General features: G+C 34.3%; 1 protein-coding gene across 1 annotated transcript in view; it reads right to left on the minus strand.

Moving 5' to 3' along the window:
- Window positions 1-19,356, minus strand: part of LOC108971110 (opioid-binding protein/cell adhesion molecule homolog) — a 72,215-nt gene that overhangs the window by 24,395 nt on the left and 28,464 nt on the right. The window contains exons 5-10 of the mRNA XM_018936951.1: window positions 16,984-17,142; window positions 11,456-11,584; window positions 10,388-10,522; window positions 7,026-7,175; window positions 1,544-1,633; window positions 900-1,046 (exon numbers count right to left, since the gene is read on the minus strand). Of these exons, the coding sequence (XP_018792496.1) occupies window positions 900-1,046; window positions 1,544-1,633; window positions 7,026-7,175; window positions 10,388-10,522; window positions 11,456-11,584; window positions 16,984-17,142 (810 nt within the window). The remainder of the gene's footprint in view (window positions 1-899; window positions 1,047-1,543; window positions 1,634-7,025; window positions 7,176-10,387; window positions 10,523-11,455; window positions 11,585-16,983; window positions 17,143-19,356) is intronic.

Raw genomic sequence — 19,356 nt, forward strand, 5'->3', positions numbered from 1 at the left:
AAAAGGAAAGGGGGTGTACTGTGGGTATAACTTTTTTTAGTCTGCGACACCGATTAATGTTTAGTAGTTTGACAGCAAGTAAATTTTCATGGAAATTCAAACTACAGCAGCGCTAYTAATTGCTGTGGCAAATAGTGGCTAGGACAAGTTTATCGAATTTAGGCCCAACGATAGTCACCCCAAAGTTCGACAATGTGYATGCAGTATATGGCAAGTATTACACCGATTCAACCAGTTTTGATATACAGACATACCATTATAAGAGAAGGATCCCCAAATTTCAGTTATATACAAGTATATCACATATTGACCAACATTTTCTACCAAATGTCAACTGTAGGCAACGGGGTCTAAATATTCGGTACCAACAGGCATKAAAAGTTTTTATTGGATTTAAGATTAGAAGCTTTGCATAATAAGTCTAGGTGCCCGTGTGTTGCTTGGTAACAAAACTACACAGCAGTATTTGTAAATTTTCTTGGTATCAGTTACGAACAGTTCTATTCTGTGGAATTATCCGATTGTATCATTATGCTTTCTGGAGTCAAAGTTGTAATTCGGAATGAGTTGTTCATCCACTAGCCGAGTCAACCGATTGCGAGAAACAAAAAAGTTTAGAATATTTTAGTTATAATTACCCGTAGGCTAACCGGTACAAAATTGTATCAGAACATTTTCATRGCATCTTTTCTTTCCCTTTTATAATTTTTCCAGTAAATATTCATATTTGACATATGTAGCGCTCTAGCTATATCGATCAATATTATAGGATGAGATGTGCTGATTATAAGGGAGTTTTTAATCAATGTTATAAAAAAATAATAAAATAATTTATATAATTCTAGACATTAAAAATATTGAATATATAATAGTATCATCTCTCTCTCTCATTTACTCACATTGATTATGCTCTCTTCCTGTGCCGTGATCTTGTGAATTCCATAAGCTCGATGTGGCACCAATATAAACGTTGTTCAAGGATGATGACGATGAGATATCTGCAACATTCGATTTTGTGCGGTGAATTTTTTTGCTGAAACGTTGATCTATTTTGCCGACGCGAATTCCCATCAAAGTGGTTGTAGTCATTTTAAAAGAAATTAAATAGATATATAATACTTATGTTTTTAGTAACATAGCTGTGTATATTAATTTACATGTATGTGTATATGTAAAGTTGTGTCTTCTGCGTAAACCTCATTTATTCTCTACTAATGAACATCTCAAGAAAAACGATAGAAGAGGAAGCATTGCTATGAAATAATGACAGAAATAGAACATTGGATGTATCAAGTTGTTNTGGGATTTGTCAGTCTGTCTGTAAGTTAAGGGCAGCCAGAGTGAARTAATGAATGTTAGGGAAAGCGTAAGGACTTGTGATGCTATAGACATAAATAAATCTATTATTATTCCATATATTGMTTGTTGTGAGGAGGAGAACATGCGAGGAGCACCAAAATTAACTTAAATAAACGAAATGTTTATGTTYGAGTATTTATTTGAAWTAATTTAGATTTTTTCGGTYTATTGCATTTATACACACCTTTGTTGTTGTATTTCGTAACCACTACGGACACGGTGTTTATAGCCACCGTCGGTGCTAATGTGGTTATAGTCGTTGTTTGCGGAATATCTGCAATGAAAAAAGAGAAAATATAGAACAGAGGCAAAGAGAGTGAAAAAGAGTCGAGTATAGTATAGTACGGATATATGTCTAGGATTGAAAGCTGCAGAGTTTACTAAAGTAGCCGTAATTTAAATGAGTGAAAGAATTTAATGAATTTACATATGTATAACAAAATTTTATAGTGTTTTGTTTTTAGATTTTGAGAAATATTTTAAATTTAGTTAGTCGGTAATAGTTTTTAGAAAAATTATAAAAATGGGAATATGAAAATTTATGTATTAAATTAGTAGAATATAACATATCGCAGAAAATATTTGTATATTATAAAACGAAGGTTACAGCGTCGCATTCCTCCTCACAACAATAAAATTGAACCAATAGGGAAATACATAGAAACAAGAAGAAGAGCAATTTAGCATTATTGTACTTCGTTAAAACGAAAATATACTAAGGARTGTACCACAAAAAGAAGTAAGAACTTTAAGCTTTGATATAAAGTTAAATAAAAATATCCATTAGTCTTTAATTTCAAGATTTTATTAAGCATRATTAAAATTATTAAATTTAGATCAAATAAGCCAATTTTGCAGAAATCTTGCATATTGGCAATAAAATGGAACCGCCGCTCTACAAGAGCTTCTCTTGAGGCGATTTTTAATCAGCAGACTAATTTGACTGCCAACTTAGATGTTACACTTTCACTACCGTTMARTAGCCTGGAAGTGTACCCCCATAATTTTAGTACGCTCTGAACATCAGCAACTAGATAACCACTTTGGGTTCTACAAGCATATGCTCTGGTTTCGAAACCTAGGATTAGTCGTCGTTTCTTTTCGTAGAAATTTCGATCATTTCCAACTTCTCAAGCTCTTGATACGTATATATTTCAGGGTCTTTCTTTGTTTGTCTGCATATGCCTCTCTCTTCCCTCTTCAGCGCTCGGTATCTATCCCATTCCGCACGTGTTGTGATATGTAGGCTGACTGCTTTCTCTCCAYTGCGACACGACAGGCCTCATGGTTCCAGCAGTTACCTTACACCAAGTTGCTGAAGAGAGCAGAAGTGAAAGTCGAGTAGAAAATTGTTCGGCTGTCTATTTGTTTGCAGCTTCTCTATATCGAACCTTACCTGAACTTAAAAGATAGCTGTTCAAACGTCCTTTAGACGCGTCGTTCGTCTATCATAACACGATGAATCGGGTTACGAACTTTGCGACTCGGAAACAATCAAGTAGCTTAATGAACTTTCATGTGATGCCACGTGGCATCTGGTCGCCTATATTTCGAGCCGCTGCGAAATCGATCTGCCTCAACCCGCTTGGAAAGATTTCGCCATAGAGGCTGAAGTTTTCGAGTATTATACCAAAGATGCGTTCTTTGTCCGCCCTTGCGTTAAAATYGCCAAGCGCAAGTTTTACATCGCGACGACGGCTATTGTCATAAGCGCGCTCCAGACGCCCATACTTAATAGGCCTCCTTTTTCGTCAGGGTATTGGCGCAAATCAGTGTTATGTTGAAAAATCAGCTGCAGGAGTGACTACCAGGACACGACGACAGAATTTCTCTCTCACGCCGAATTTACGCTCCTTTATATGGACAGTGTAGTAAAGGACCTGCTCATCTCCGCCCTTTCCTCGTTCATCGCAATTCTTGTTCGACGGTAATGTTAGTCTTTACTTTTACGAAGACATCAACCAGCTGGGCAGCGGCACCTTCCCAATTTAGGTACCGGACATTCCGGGTGCATGCCCTTAAATCATAATCCTTATTACGTTTACTGTAGCTGTCATCAAAAGTGTAGTCTTTCAACCAAGACTGTTATTTCCTTTTCATGGCGATTGGTTTYTACGTGGTTTTATAAAAATTTTTAAGACGCGCCATTTGTTTCAAGAACGACGCCCGATCGTGGCCGCACATATGGTTAACAGACGATGGAATTAGACTTCAGCGTACCCTTTAACCGAATATTTTTGTGGTTCCACTGAAGCTTCCTCCCTTTTAGCAATCACCGCATTGACCCAAGACCATGTCCGCATTATACCGCATTCCACTCCAAGACCGTAAACACTATTCATGTTTTCAGTTGCCCGGCTTCAGTTTTCGTCTTAATTGAAGAAAAACTAAAATAATATATATATATTATTTTTTTTGCTAGGGCCATCCAATCACATAGCTTTCTGAGAATTTTTAGCATGAAATATTGTTTCCACATTTTCTAGATATCGTATTTTCTTTTAGTTACACGAACAATGAAATTTAAAAATTTACCAAATGTTGCTTTTAAACTTTTCACTAAAATTTTAACACTTATACAACAAAATTTTAGAAGTATTCGTTTTCCTCTGACACTAAGTGGTATACTATATTTAATCTCAATACCAACTGTACGTATTATTTTAAATGAAATTTAACTCTGTTATTAACCATAATGCTCATGAAATCTTGAATGCAAAACAATTTTAAATTGTAGTCCTTCTTAACTGTAGGTTAGTTAGTTAAGTAAAAATTATAAGTTATCCATGACATCAAAGATTATGCAAGTGTAAATATTTATGTTGTAATCTGGTATATAAAGCAATTCAATTATTTGCCAACCAAAATCTTTTGATTTAATTTCTAACACCAAACTTAATAATTAAGACCAACTTTAAAGCTGGCCAACCACACAACCACTTGACTATTGACTTAAGTGCCTAAGGCTCCTGGCCAACATACGTGTGTATTTTACATGAATTCAAAGTAGTACTTAAACAATTACGCTAATGCTTTCCTGCATATGGTTATATTGGAGTGTGGTTGCATAGTACGTATGTACTATACTGTACCCTTGCTAAACTCCATTACAATTAGTGCCACATTAATTATGCAATACTCTTCGGTTGTTGTCAGATTAGAGACGGTCACGGTAAGGTTAGAAATCAAGGAGCCAAGAAATTCACCAAAAATCACAACTTTGTAAGTACCTATGTATAGTATGTATCAAACTGCAATGGGAAAGTATTACATGTTCGGCATTTTGTAATTCTCTGAATGTATGCTTATTTCGACCTAATTGACTAAAATTTAATCTAATTGCAATAAACTATCTATAGTATTGGCTTACAAGCAAATTCATTCCTAGAATGAAGGAATATATTTTATTTAAATGTATGTTTTCTTTAAGATTTTTTATTTTTTTTTGGTTTGGTCAAACCATCTGAGTTTAATTAATTAAATACGTAGTATATGCAGACTACATCAAGATATTAGTAATTAATTGTATGTGCATTGTAATATGTTTATTTACTAGCTTTTATAAGTACGAGCATGTTATTTTAACGCAGTAGACACCAATCTGTAATCAAAGTACGTTTACTGTACTACTATCGGCAAAAAATAATAAGGCATTCTTCATAATTTTATTCCACTAAATCTATATCGGCCCTTTCAACATGATCAACCGAAATTCCATCGAAACTGTGCGTGAATTCATCAAAAATCAGCCGAAATCATCATTGAAATTCATGGAAATTGAATTGAACATCTCAAAAACATCGATTTATCGCATTTTGACCAAACATTTGGGCTTACGACAGATGTGTGCACGGGTTGTTCCGCACAAATTGACTGACAACCAAAAATTGCTCAGAATTGTGATTGGTGACAAAACGTGTTGTTTTCAATTTGATCCCGAAACAAGAGTGCCAGGGTGCTGAATGGAAAGCACCGGGTGAGCCGAAACCCAAAAAATCGCGCATGAAGAAGTCAAAAGTGAAGAAAATGATTATTTGTTTTTATGATTCCACGGGTATTGTCCACAAAGAATTTGTTCCACATGGCCAATACGTGAATGCGGTATTCTATCTAAGAGTTTTGAAGCGTTTTGTGCGCCGTATTCGACGTGTTCGGCCCGAATATCGCGAAGACGAAAGTTGGCATTTGTTGCACGATAATGCGCAGTCTCATCGATCTACGCGTGTTAACGATTATTTGACGAAAACTCACATTTTAACCAATAACCGCTCCCCGTATTCACCTGATATGGCACTGCGCGGCTTCTTCCTTTTCGGAAAAATGGATTTGCGAATGAAAGGAAAGCGTTATGCAGACGTAAAGCTATTGAAAGGGCTTGCACCGGCAGACTGGCGCACATACCGGCCAACCAGCTAAAACACTCGTTCGACATGCTTTTGAACCATGCAAAAAGCTGTATTGAAGCAGAGAGAGACTATTTTCAATAAAATAAATTGATTTTGCCGAAAAACCATTTGTTCTATTTTTTTAAGTCCTGTTTACTTTGGAAGGCTCCTTGTACATCAATATTTTCAATTTTCAAAATTTGCGATACAATTGTCAGTTGCTAGATGACAACACTAGAGGTTAACCACTGAAGCACTAAACAATATCGTTGACACTGCGAAATACCCAGTAAATGGTAAGCGATGGRGAGGCGAAACAAAAAAATATTGCGCGCCAATCACCTTAGAAGTGAAGAATGCCTTCAACTCAGCAAAGTCGGCATGCAAAATTAAGGCTCTGTATGACATACTAGAAAAGTGGATGAAAATATATCTCTAACCAAAGGGGGCCGAGGGACTCATTCACACTCACAATTAAGGTATCTGGGAGTAATAATGGAATCAAGGCTCAAATTTAARGATCWCCCAAAAACAATGGAGGTAAAGCGARTAAAATCCTAACCGCTTTATCAAAAATGATGAGCACAGGTTGCGTGTGTTGTGCCGGCGATTTTTACTCGCAAAGGTAATAAACGATATCGGTTGTAATATATACGACTCCAATATGAATCTATATAGGCGCAAGGCRTTAAAGTAAATGCCAGGCAAATAAGCGCAGTGCATGGGCTGTCKGCGCTAAGAAGTAACGCTGCTGAAGTAATAGCGAAGACGAGCGGGTATACTAGTTATCAGAGCCATTTACAGGAGCTAAAAGAGAAGAGAGAAACAAAAGACTGATATCAGATATCCATTCGTRGATCGACAGACGACATGGTGAACTGGATTTCCACATAACCCAAGTACTAAATGGACATGGGTGCTTWAGAAGCTACCTGTACAGATTCCAGCACAAGATTAGTCAGAATTGTCGKACATGTTCTGAAGGCTTTTTAAGAACAAGGGCTTGTTACAGCATCATCTTATAACTATTTTTAATAGAATTTTGATTAACCATCTTGACTTCGAAGTGCAAGGCTATAATTATTTCACTGCTCTTCTGTTTTCAATGGCCTAATTGCCGATGACAGTACATATACTCGTACGAGTATCATAGAAGTACGTACCTTCCCTACAGTGTATCAAACTCATTATGAGTACATAGGTCAAGGTGTTTTTCTGTTGTCTTGTTATGAATACATATATTTGGGTAAGAATATTAGTTTTCAATATACATATACTTACGATAGAGTTTAATTGTACCATCCGTATCACCAAGAGAATTCTTCGCCACACAACGGTARGAACCGAAGTCTGATGTGTCAACATCTTTTATGGTTAAACGCATWGTGATTTTGTAGCCAYTTTCAAAAGTTTCSGATGCAAAGTGCTCACCTGTAAAATAAAAATCATAATATTATATGATGTGCTAATAAGAAATATGTATATGATTATGTCTATGCTTACTAAACCAGGATAAACCAGGATACGATAATACATGTTGTGTATCAATATACCATATATAGTTCGATTTTATCAAAGCTTGGATTAGTTATAATTTGAAATTGATAGGGAAACAACACTGGTATAATATTTGTCAAGAAAACATATTGAGTCTTCTGTACATAGAGTGAGATGAAATAAGATTTATTACGGAGTCCAAAAATTTATCCGAAGTCGCATCTTGAATGTGCTCTCTATTTTACTTCAAGTTAACTGTTAGAAAGTGTTATCTGCTAAAGAGGATATGACATTATTTTTCGCAATTTATTTAGTTAAGTCTATGAACATTATTCGCAATTAATAGTTATCTCTCACATCGAACAATGGTTTACTACAAATGTCATAGTTTACTTACTTAGAAAGTTACAAATTTTGTAACTTAATACTTGTTCTCATATGTTGAGGTTAACGAAATCAAAAACTAACAAAACAAATATTTCAATCCATCTGAACTTAATTTGTTTTGAAATTTTAATTTATTTGCGTGCATGTTTGTCGCTCAACAACAAAAATGCATTATGTTCTTGAATTTTCATCAACCTTATTTGCATATGACTCCAAAACCACCACAAATAACAAAATAATTACACATGCACATATTTAGCGTTAGGGTGACACAGTCGTTTAAGTTTGCTGAATAGGCAGAAGTCACACGAAGCTACATACATCAGCCGCATGCGGTGGTTCCGGCACGATRTTGGTTGAAAATTTTTCGAAAAGCTCATAAAGAATCAATGACGGTACATCATTGCAAAACTAAGAGTTCTCGGTCCATAATTCCGGTRTCWTTTTATACTYTTGCAACCAGTTGCTACAGAGCATTCTAGTTYTGCTCACCTAACGGTTGTACGTATCACCTAGTCCTAAACGAAATTCATATAGGGTTATGTATATATAATATAAATGATCAGGATCCATTCGAACTTTAACTTAAGTAAAAATATATRTATGTATACATATACTTGATGAAACCTGGTATGCGAGTTCCTTAATACAAAAAAAATTACAAGTTCGTAAATGGATATAATCAGACCTCTGCCAACAGTCAGCATACCGAAGATTTTTTCAACATTCAACATGGTTCAGCACCAGAAATTTTATTCCACATATATTTTGTAGTGACACTTGGCATAGACTGACAGTTCATACAAGTTCTAACCTAGAAAAAATATTTTCACGAATGGATTTCCGCGCGAAATTTAAATTGAAACATCTTGCTAATTATTGTCCACACTGCTTTTTACTACATAAGTCGATAGTTTAGTTTTTGGGTCTCCCTAATATTAATAACGAAGCCAACCAGGAAGTTGACAGTTGCCTGACAGACTTTATTTGCATTCGTGTGCACGAATCTTAATATGAAATATATCTGTATATGAATATATATAGTATGTAGATTTAAAAACATACTGACTTCCACTCTTTGCAGGCTTCAATATATTTAATTTCTTTTCATATATATCCAAACTCTCATTTAAATGTAAATATGTAGTAGCATGGCAAAAAGTAAGGTGAATTTATTTATAAATTAAAAATTCCTTATTTATTCTTCCAAATCAATTTCAGTCCCTTCGAAGTAGTTCCTGGCCAATAACACGCTCTTTCGCCAATGCTTTTTCCACTCTTCTATTCCTGTCAAAATGTCATCGTCGCATTAGCCTTTGGACTTCGATATATAGGCAGAAAACGGATGAAATCACATCAGGCCAATACAATGGTTGCGAAACAAAATGAATCGAGTTTTTGCAAAAGAGTCGAAAAAAACAATGTAGTATGACACGGCGCGTTAGCATGATAAGGAGTTGTTTACCCATAATTCCAGTTTCAGTCGAAGAGCTTGACCCCACCGACGAATAACGTTCGAATAATATTCTTTGTTAAGGGTTGACTCTGTGGAAGGAACCACCTTCCTTTTGTATCGCGTTAGTACATACTTATTATATTGAAAATTGCGTGCCATTTTCTACGAATCTGCAGTGCGATCTATACTTCATTTTGAAATTTTGGCGGAGTGTTTAAATAAGGTAAGTCCGGCCGGTTTTAGATTTGAATTAAAATATTTTGTTAAAAGAGGCTGCTATGGACGAAAATGTCTATAAAGTTCACAGCAGGTTTTTGACTGAAAATTGCTTGAATTAAGTTCCAAATCTTCAACGAATACGCAGCACATGCCAAAGTCAGCCATTACTACTTTTATGTCATCCTGAGAATTCATTAGTATAGCCGCTGGTAAGAAATCGTCTATATTGAGGTCTATTTTAAATCTAAAGGTAAAGCGTTTGTGGTATAATTTCCATCGGTAACTTGATTTTTAGCAATATATATTGTGTGTGATATCCGATTGTTATTATGTGCGATGTAAAGCCGAATGTTTCTTTTAAATATTTGTTTTTCTATAAAATATTGCGAATTTAATTTTATCTCGTTCTGTCCGTTATGTCATTTATCTTTTACTTGGGATATACCAGAAATAAACTCAATCCTCAAAAGTATTCCKCATTCAGCCATCTCTTTTGCATATATATTAGTAGCTATGTTTGTATATAAGTTATCGCATATTACACTTTTATTTACGTAACGAACTCGATGGAAATGCATTGTACAGGCGTTCAGAGCGTGCAGCGCTCACTGATGGACTCTGTCCATACCACTTTCTCTTTCTGTTTTGCTAACTCTCTTAGCAATTATTTTATAGCACACGGTGATGTTTTGGTGACACTTTTTCCTTATTCATACACTTTCAGTGACTGTTTGTCCAAGTATTTACTCGCTTTAATAGCAATGAGCGTCTGTTGGAATWTATGTATATRTACATATGTGTGTGTTGCTGTCCAMATGTGTGATTGCGGTTAAAAAATGGCTGACAAGAAGTTAATTAAACGTCCGTTGCAATTTCTGTTTTTATAGCTAGCTACTACATATTTGCTAAAATGTCTTTTTGCAGAGCACTTAGCTTAAAAAAATACCATTTTGTTTACATAATTTAAGTTAGCTTAAAATCAAATGAAGATTGCATATTAGTAGCGTTATTTAAATATTAAAACCTAAACTTTGAAAATGCTGTCATATTGTAATTATTGAAAAACTCCTTTAATTGTACTCACCCGGTACAATGATCGTGTCATTTTTCGTCCAGTAATTGATAGACTTCGGATACGCCTCTGACTGACACTCAAGTGCTATAATTTGGCCGGTGGCMGCACCGACTAGTTGATTTTGGATCCAAATCATTGGAGGAACTGTAAAAAAGAAGAAAAGAACAATCAAAAAGATTATTTAGTGTTTACGTATAAAGAAAAGGTCTAGCCATGTTGCTAGAAAWAAATWACCTTTTAACTCAATTRAGATTGCCTAACAATTATAAGAACTCATAATAATGGTCTTTATCTTTATTTAAAYCGGTCAGTTTAAATATCAGCTGTATGCTATATTTGATTGTTCTCAACACTTAGTTAGAGAACTATATWTTTTCGGCAACAATCTGTATCGAATATTGTGAAGATAATTATTTACATAAAAAAGTTTTTTAATTAAGAACTTGCAGCTTCTTGGAGAGGAAGAAGTTTAGTGAACTCTTTGTMTTGAGTAAAGTTAGCCTTTCAACAGGACAATGGCTTCTAACTGGCGTATTTCATCTTGGTGTTCACGCGGTAGGGTTAAGAATCTTACTGTGTACTAATTGTTGGAAGAAAATGTTACAAAGGCGGACAAAGAAATATCACGACTTCAAATTGACCCATCATCCTGATCATCTTTATATATGTACATAGTATAAACCTATATTTCCGTAGCAACATGTGGCAAGAGCATAAAAAGCTTTCACGTCGGTTGCACCTAAGCAAATACAAAAGATTCCTTACAACAATTTGATTCCGTTCGGTCAATTTGCTTGGTAGCTCTGTGGTATGATGGTGCCAATAACGAACAGCTTCTTGGTGGAAAAACGGACTTGTGCACAATTTCAGATCGGCATGACGAAAATTTTGGAACTAACTCGAGTATATATAGACGGACAAAGAAATCTACTCAGCTAGTCATGCTTATCATTTATATATTTATTTTTAACGTTTTATTTCCTTCCGGATATTACAAACTTCGTGACAAACTTATATTCTGCTTCAGAARAACAGTGTTAGTAATAGACGAAAATTGATAACCATATTATTACTTACAATGCACAATCAGCATTACGCGCTTGCTGACCGTTGGCGGAATGCCATTCGAAGCGATACATAAATATGCACCCATATTAAGGCGTTGTACTTTAGTGATCGTCAGRTAGGAGCCATTGTAGGCGATGACTGGAAAGATAGAAGAAGAGAATAGGTCTTTCAATAACATTCAATAAATTCTTTTTAAATTCAGGAGCAAAGAATACTAAACTTATGTAAGTTATTTATAGAAGATAAATATTTAGTGAGATTTTAGTTAGATAGAAATGTAGATATGTACGTAATTATAAGTCGATTTGTTTATTATTGGGGTGTAAAAATATATATATATATTCTTTTGAATAGGCAATTACAGTTGTGGGACTATACCCAATTCCTCCTCTTGCATCCTCACCGTGCATCCTGGAAACKTAAGTAACCCTTATGTAAGATGCGGGAGTCAACACATGTAAATCCTGAAGTCCCGGGTAAGAGACCGAGAGGAGCTYCAGCGGAGCCACTTTCACAAATTCGGTTTAACAGCTTGCTGAAGTCTGTTTGCAGTGTCTGTTCATCAGAGGTGCGGCTGCCATCGGGCGTCGGTCTTAAAACAAGCACCTCGCTTTATGAATGTTAATAAAACTTTATATTAAAGCCTAGCGTGGTTGTACTCTAGGTAGAAACCGATATCATTAATATAAAAACAACAGCCTCCTTTRAGAATGTAATAAGAACTATAATTTACAGTTGTCCGGTCTCTAAATTGATGTCCTCGTAAGGCTGACATCATCGATGTTCAAGAAATGCAATGGACAGGACAAGGATGGAGACGAGTAGATCTTTGTGACACCGGAGCGCAAATTTGGTGTAGAATTCTTGGAGGGAGAAAGACTTAGTCGTCGAGTTCTAGTATTCACTCCAGCGTTTCTCCACAAACCATATCTTTGGCACAAAAGTCAGAAAATTCAGTTTCTATGGCGAAACCTCTCCAAACAGCTGGAATGAAAAGGACTGTTGCTTCGCAGTGAAAAGGAATAGAAGTTCTATTGCCCTAKTATGATGAGGTTCGAATAACTATTAGGTTATGAGTTTAATTTTTTGTACACATTCCTTAATTAAACTATTAACTACAAGTACAAATAAGGTACCTTCGTAAAAGAATTATATGTGCAATATAATAACTTAAATTTAAAGTATCAAACACACAAAATATATTTTGATGGCTTACACTTTTATTTGTGGCTTTATAAGATGTATTAAACAAAAACAAAATCGTAATTATTTATAAATTATTATAAAGTATTACCCTTTTGCAGCTTTACCATGCACAGTCTTCGTGGCAGAGACCCTACTAAGTTTTGCAGAGTAGTTAGCTCAATTTTCCCCCAATCTTATACAATGGCCGTTCTTAACTGCTTAATCGTATTATACTGCTTGGCATGTGCATATTCTTTAGCAGTAAGTTTACCCCAAAGGTCCTCTATGGGGTAAGATCAGGACTCAAAGCTGGCCAATCCAATAATTGGATATTCCGGGACTGAAAAAATCCTTTCGTAGCGCCAGACACATGAATGGATGCGTTGTCTTGCTAAAATATCCAATTGCCGTCATGAAAATTCTAAGCAAAAGCAATGACCTCACTATTCAGTAGATCAATATACCTATATGTACTTCGGAATTCACTTTAGTAGGTAAAAAACACACATAAGATTTCCTYTTAAAACTAAAGGCAGCTCATACCATTTAAGATCGCCCACCATGGTTTCGCTTATAGCAAGTCTCTCTTSGATATCATGTCTCTYTYCAATATTTGTGATGATCATCYGGACCATTCAAATTAAACTTTTTTTCGTCACTAAWAATTACATTTTGAAACTACTCCCCCCAATACCGATATTTGTCGCAAAATAAAATACAAGCATCGTTATGTTGCGTTTTCATTTGCGGCTGAGCCAGGTTTTATTCAGACTTAAGGCTTAATTCATGCTTCCTAATTTGCAGAAGCACGCTGTCTAGTGATTGCTAGGCCTAATTCTACTTTTATCTGCCAGCAACTCATACCTTCGCTAATTGCTAAGCGATGAATGCGTCTCTTGGTCCGCTTACCAACCGCTGGCAACCGACCAGTATGCTTTATGACACCATAATTTTGAGGATTTTTGAAATAATTCGAAACTGACGCAGCAATCCGTCCAATGCTTATATCAGCTCTGTGCATTCCAATTCTCCTACCCCGCTCTTCATCCGATGGTTCTGTACCACGTGGCATTTTAACTATATAACTATTCTAAAATAATAAATTATTTTTCTACGCACTACGTTAAAAAAAAAAACTTTATATGTTATCTGTTCAGCTGCCAGAGCACAAATAGATGCATTTGCATATATAATTCTTTTCTATGAAAAATACAAATCGCAATGACATTTTAAATTAACGGTAATTCATATGAAACAAACATATTTGGCTTGAAATAAGTTCCTCTAGACCTTAATTAAATTTAATATATATTGAATGACAGCTGAAAGCACGAAATTCGATTCAATATTCATAGTACTTACTATTTCCACTAAAATTACAAATTCATTTTCTTTGCACTCAAAATTTATGATGACCGATTGCTAAGCAATTGCAGTTTGCGTCATAAAATTGCATCCAATAAAAAATGCAAACTCATTTTGMTAATGGCGCTAGTGGTTTTGCTGTTAAAGCATCCCCGATTTAAAACTAGTTAGAATCGCTTATTTATTATCTATGTCCCTTTCACTGGTGAACAAATTATTCAGTTTTTGCCATAACTTTTCAGTCGCATGGTTTACATGCGGAAATTAATGAAAATACTGGAATAAACATACTTATATAGTTTTGATATGAATAGCTTCATGATTTTGTCGAATTGTGTTGCAGTAATACATAAATTTCAGGATTATAAAAATTTGAAAATAGACACTCTCATGGATAGAAAATATATTCCTTTTTTATTTATATATAATATTAATAGCAAGGATTTTTTGCGTTTAAAATCAAATAAAATCATTCTCGACCTTTGAGAACTGAATCGGCTTGCAAAAGCTTTCCTTTAATCATGTAACCCTGCAAAAGTATATATTGTAGGTATGGAATTAAACAAAATATGAAAAGGTTTCTAAAAGAAGTTTTTGACATGTGAATTTCCAAAAAAAGTCTTAAAATACAGAAAACGAATTTAATTATATTTCAAAGATAAAAAAAAAAAAAACATTTGAGCTACTACGACACTAAAAGAAATAAAACTTTAAGTATAATTTGAATTTTTCAAAATCCTTGAGGGAGATATTTTGAAGACAATTTGRCCAATGGTCTCGGCATATGTAAGTATTTATTAAATTTTAATTTTTAGATTAGAATGGCTCTATAATCTATTAGCCGTAAATATATCAATTTAATACGTAAAGGTTGTCATTGTGTACACGTTAGGTAAAACTAAAATAATACTTACACAACGGCACCCTTTTAACCACATTTTCATTATTTTATTGCCAGAAACAATATGTGTAATTTAAGCCAAATATCAGCGAACTGAAAAATGCTGAAACTAGCACTAATTTCAGTATGAAATTTGCTTTGTGAACAAATGACAACCTGACACTTATAACTTTGGATTTGGATGCGCAATTTTTGTTGTCCGCATTTTCATTTAAACAAATTTAATCTAATATGTTTCAATAAAATTTTGTCTATAATTGGTGTCATATCACTTTCAGTTTCTTTTTTTTAAGCCATAAATGTATTTAAATATATTCTTTCTATGTTTGCTTTTAAATTAGTGGTTAGTACAACTAAATATTTCACAATTTTGATGTCTAGTTGAATTATGGAAAAAGTAGATGTTATTTTTTGTGTTATAACTGAAAACTGTTACGTATGTAAGGAAAAGTAAARTATTTTAGAATCATAAGAATATTTATCAATTCTTAACACAGAAAATTGTAGATATAAATAATGGGTTTAGTAAAATGAATTCCATTATTTAATACTTACTCAGAAATTTATTTAGTATATTTAAAATGGTTTTATGTTGGTGAAGTATACAATGTTACGCTTGGTAACTTGTTAATATTTTAAAGTTGATTTTCATGATACCACTATAAAAGAAATCCTCGACTCCATGGGTAAAAAAATAGTATAGTCGGTTAGCGCAATCTTTCCTAGGGGTGAATTTTTTCGTCAGGCTAGTAAAGTTCAGACAGTAATCACTTTGTGGGTTAAATATAGCGTAGATAAAAAAAAAATTTATTTTGCAGGGTCCGGAGATTGTAGCGAGCCCCATACAGCGCGAAATACAGATTACAAGAGCGATACCACTATGAGCAAAAAATCGTAAGACATCGCTCATAATTWAAAMTTTTTAATTCAATCTTCAAAATCKAGGTCCTGSCCTCAAAGTAATCCCACTTGGCCGCAACATACTTGTACCAATTTTTTCAAATCCTCGAAAAAGTTGTTAAAGTCAATTTTTGGAAGAGCATTCAATGCGCGTTTAGGTGTCTTCAAATGACTCAAAACGGTTTCCGGAAGCGGTCGTTTGAGTTTTCTGAATAGCCAGAAGTCACATGGAACTAAATCAGACGAATACGGCACGCTATTGGTTGAAAATTTGGAAAAAAAACCCGAAGAATCAATGCAGCATGCAACGGTGCATTATCGTGGTGCAAAAACCAAGAGTTGTCGGTCTTGATTCCGACCTCTTTTTACAAATAGCTCCGCACGAAGGACGCGTACAACTCAAATAGTATTCCTTTGTAGACAATTTGGCCGGTCGGAAGAAATTCGTACACCTCGATAATCAAAGAAAACTGTCAACATAGCGTTGATTTTTGGCCTGCTTTTCTGTGGGTTCGGCTTCGGCTCCCCTTTCACACGATATTCGGCCGATTGATCGCTTGTTTTCCGGTCGTAAACATACAAGTACGAGTAGATCGAAGACTCATCTCCAGTAATAATAAATTTTATGACATCCTACAAGTATTAGTCGGAAAGCATTGTTGCAGAGCGTTTAACGCGACACTGTTTCTCCAAAAAATTGAGTGATACTTTCACTTTTCTYAGGATCAAATAGGATCAAATGATCTTTGAAAATAGTCTAGAGATCTAGAGTTYGATAAATAGCGTTATTGCGAAATTTAAATTAAAAGCAATTATTTTTTGACATTTTGAATAATTCATTTCTTTTACTATATGTTATTTATGCAATAACTGTGGATGGGAAAATTAGAACTGGCTGATTTATGAAGATAAGTAAAGCACCATAACTAAAGTCGATCATAAGAAACCAAATTTTTTAAACGTAAACTACAAACTATTATTGAATTTAGAAAAGTTTTAGTGCTTCAAAGAACAAAGAGAGGTCCAAGCAGTTGCCATTTCAAAGTTAAATATTAGGCACCAGTTTGTTTTATCTGATATTTGAAATATTTTCTCTACCATAAAATGTTCATTGAAATGGTGATCTTTAGAGAAAGGTCATCTTGGTATAGCTTTACTAAAATATACATTTATTTACTTTACTCACCTTCGGTATTGTTGGGTAGCGGTATGGATTCGCCACCTTCACGACGCCACGTTATGGTCGGTGTTGGTGAACCAACTGCTGCACATTTCAGTGTTACATTGGCGCCCTCTCGTATCACCATATCAGTGCTGGTGGGATAATCGAGAATATCGGGTGGAACTGTGTACGCGAAATGCAGGAAAAACAGTTAGAATTGTAATATTTATGTTGCATTGTATGACGTTGCATGGCGGTGACGTAATTTTCACAGTCATTGTTATGTTGTCCAGCGAAGTCACCATGGTCGACGACATCATGATGCAACAGATGATATAAACATGGTATGTGATGTGTATATAGCACCAGCAGTAACAGCAGCGTTGAAATGTTAAAATTTTGCCAGCGGGCAGATTGGCGTAACATGTTGGGATGTTGTTGTTAGTCAGCGACAGTGAAAATTGAAATGATTTTCAGTTTGCGGTTGTCATTATTATATTACGTACGATTGCAAGAAAATGTTTATAACATTCGGATTTTCCACGCAGACAAGAACCATAAGTTTACATTTAGTTTTTGAGAAGAAGAGAAAAGTATACATGTTTTGTTAACATAATATTATACATAAATTTGTTTAATATAATATGTCTTTAGAAACAGTCTACTAGGTAACTGCAAAATAAATCGCAGCATGCTTTGATACCATTGTGATGATATCTCTTGCTTTGTAAAGACTGTGTTATGTAGCGTTATCTATCGGTCATATTATTCTCAATATATAACATCATAACAATGGATTCATATTATAATGACCATAATCAGTTTCAAATTTAAATAATAAAATAATTTAAATTCACTTAGTAAATGATATTTCAACAAAAAAAAAAAAGTATATATATATATTTTGCTAACTTGGTAGGGCTGTCCTTAATTACTATGCCAAATATAGACACGATCTGTCAATCAGTTTGTTTACAGTGTTATCAAAAACACAAACATATCACTGGTACAAATTCTTCAAAGATGGTTGAAAAATCGGTTAGTTCGTATAGCATTTGTATTTTATTAGCTATATACCTTATATATAATACATTACTAGTGACAGAGAACTAGTGGTAAGAGTTATGAAAATATTACAGTTTTTTTTTCATTACGTAAAAAAATTCCATTGTAGAAAATTCCTATTTTAATAGTTAAAAGACTTTTCAAGTTTGAAGTAATTTTTTTAGATTCTCTAAGGACGAACGATGAGTTTCAAAAGAAAGCTTATAACATTGTTGGTTGGAAATATTTCTGAATCAATAGAAGGTAAGACATAAGTTAGTGGAGCATATGTGCGTACATGCCAACTGTTCGATGCGTAATTAAACAAGAAAAARCGTTAACTTCGGCCACACTGAAACCAATATACTCTTCACAGGTGCATTTCGTTTAGTAACTATGTGTTCAGTTTGTATGGCAGCTATATGCTATAGTGAGCTGATCTCAACAATTTACTCATTCCAAATTTCGTGAAGATAAATTGTCAGATGTGAAAGTTTTCCATACAAAAACTTGATTACGATAGTTCGGTTTGTATGGCAGCTATATGTTATAGTGGTCCGATATCGGCAGTTCCGAAAAATGAGCAGCTTCTTAATGAGAAAATCACGCTTGCAAAATTTGAAAACGATATCTTAGAACTGAGGGATTAATTCGTATATACATATACAGACAGACAGAGGAACATGGCTAAATCGACTCAGCTCAACATACTGATCATTTATAAATACACTTTATAAATGACTCCGATGACTCCCTCTGGGTGTTACAGACTTCGTGACAAACTCAATATACCCTGTTCAGGGCATAATGAAACTTTATAAGAATTAAATAAAAATAAACAAAGTGTGTTACATAAAAAAACACATTTCCCACATTTAAAAAAAATTGCAGCTCAAAGAATTATTTTAAACTATTTTGATATTAACGTCTACCTACACGTCATCGAAAAGTTTCTAACAATTTGCATAAAAAGAGATAATCGTTCCGTAAACTAATAGCTTGTTAAATATTTTACTCTCACTGGGATCCAAACTAAGAGTACAACTTATTATGTAAATTAAATTTCCATGAACCTTATATTTTGAGTATTTTTCTGGATGGCTAAGAGATGTATATAAATATTTAAACTAATACCAATTAGTTATTAAATTTAGAAAAGTAAGTGATATCGCTCTCGAGGCTGGTGAAGTTCGGGTCAGTAGCAAAGGCATCTGGCTTCCTCGTGTTAAAGTTGTTATTGTAATTTATCATAGTGGAATCGCTTGAAATTGTTAAGCTAATAACGCTTGAAATGTTAAGATAATAATCTCACCAGAAAGGATACCTTTACCTTAGTCTCATCAGACTAAGAAC

The sequence above is a fragment of the Bactrocera latifrons genome, unplaced genomic scaffold (genome assembly GCF_001853355.1).
Source record: "Bactrocera latifrons isolate USDA-ARS-PBARC rearing strain unplaced genomic scaffold, ASM185335v1 scaffold_108, whole genome shotgun sequence".
Taxonomy (NCBI): domain Eukaryota; kingdom Metazoa; phylum Arthropoda; class Insecta; order Diptera; family Tephritidae; genus Bactrocera; species Bactrocera latifrons.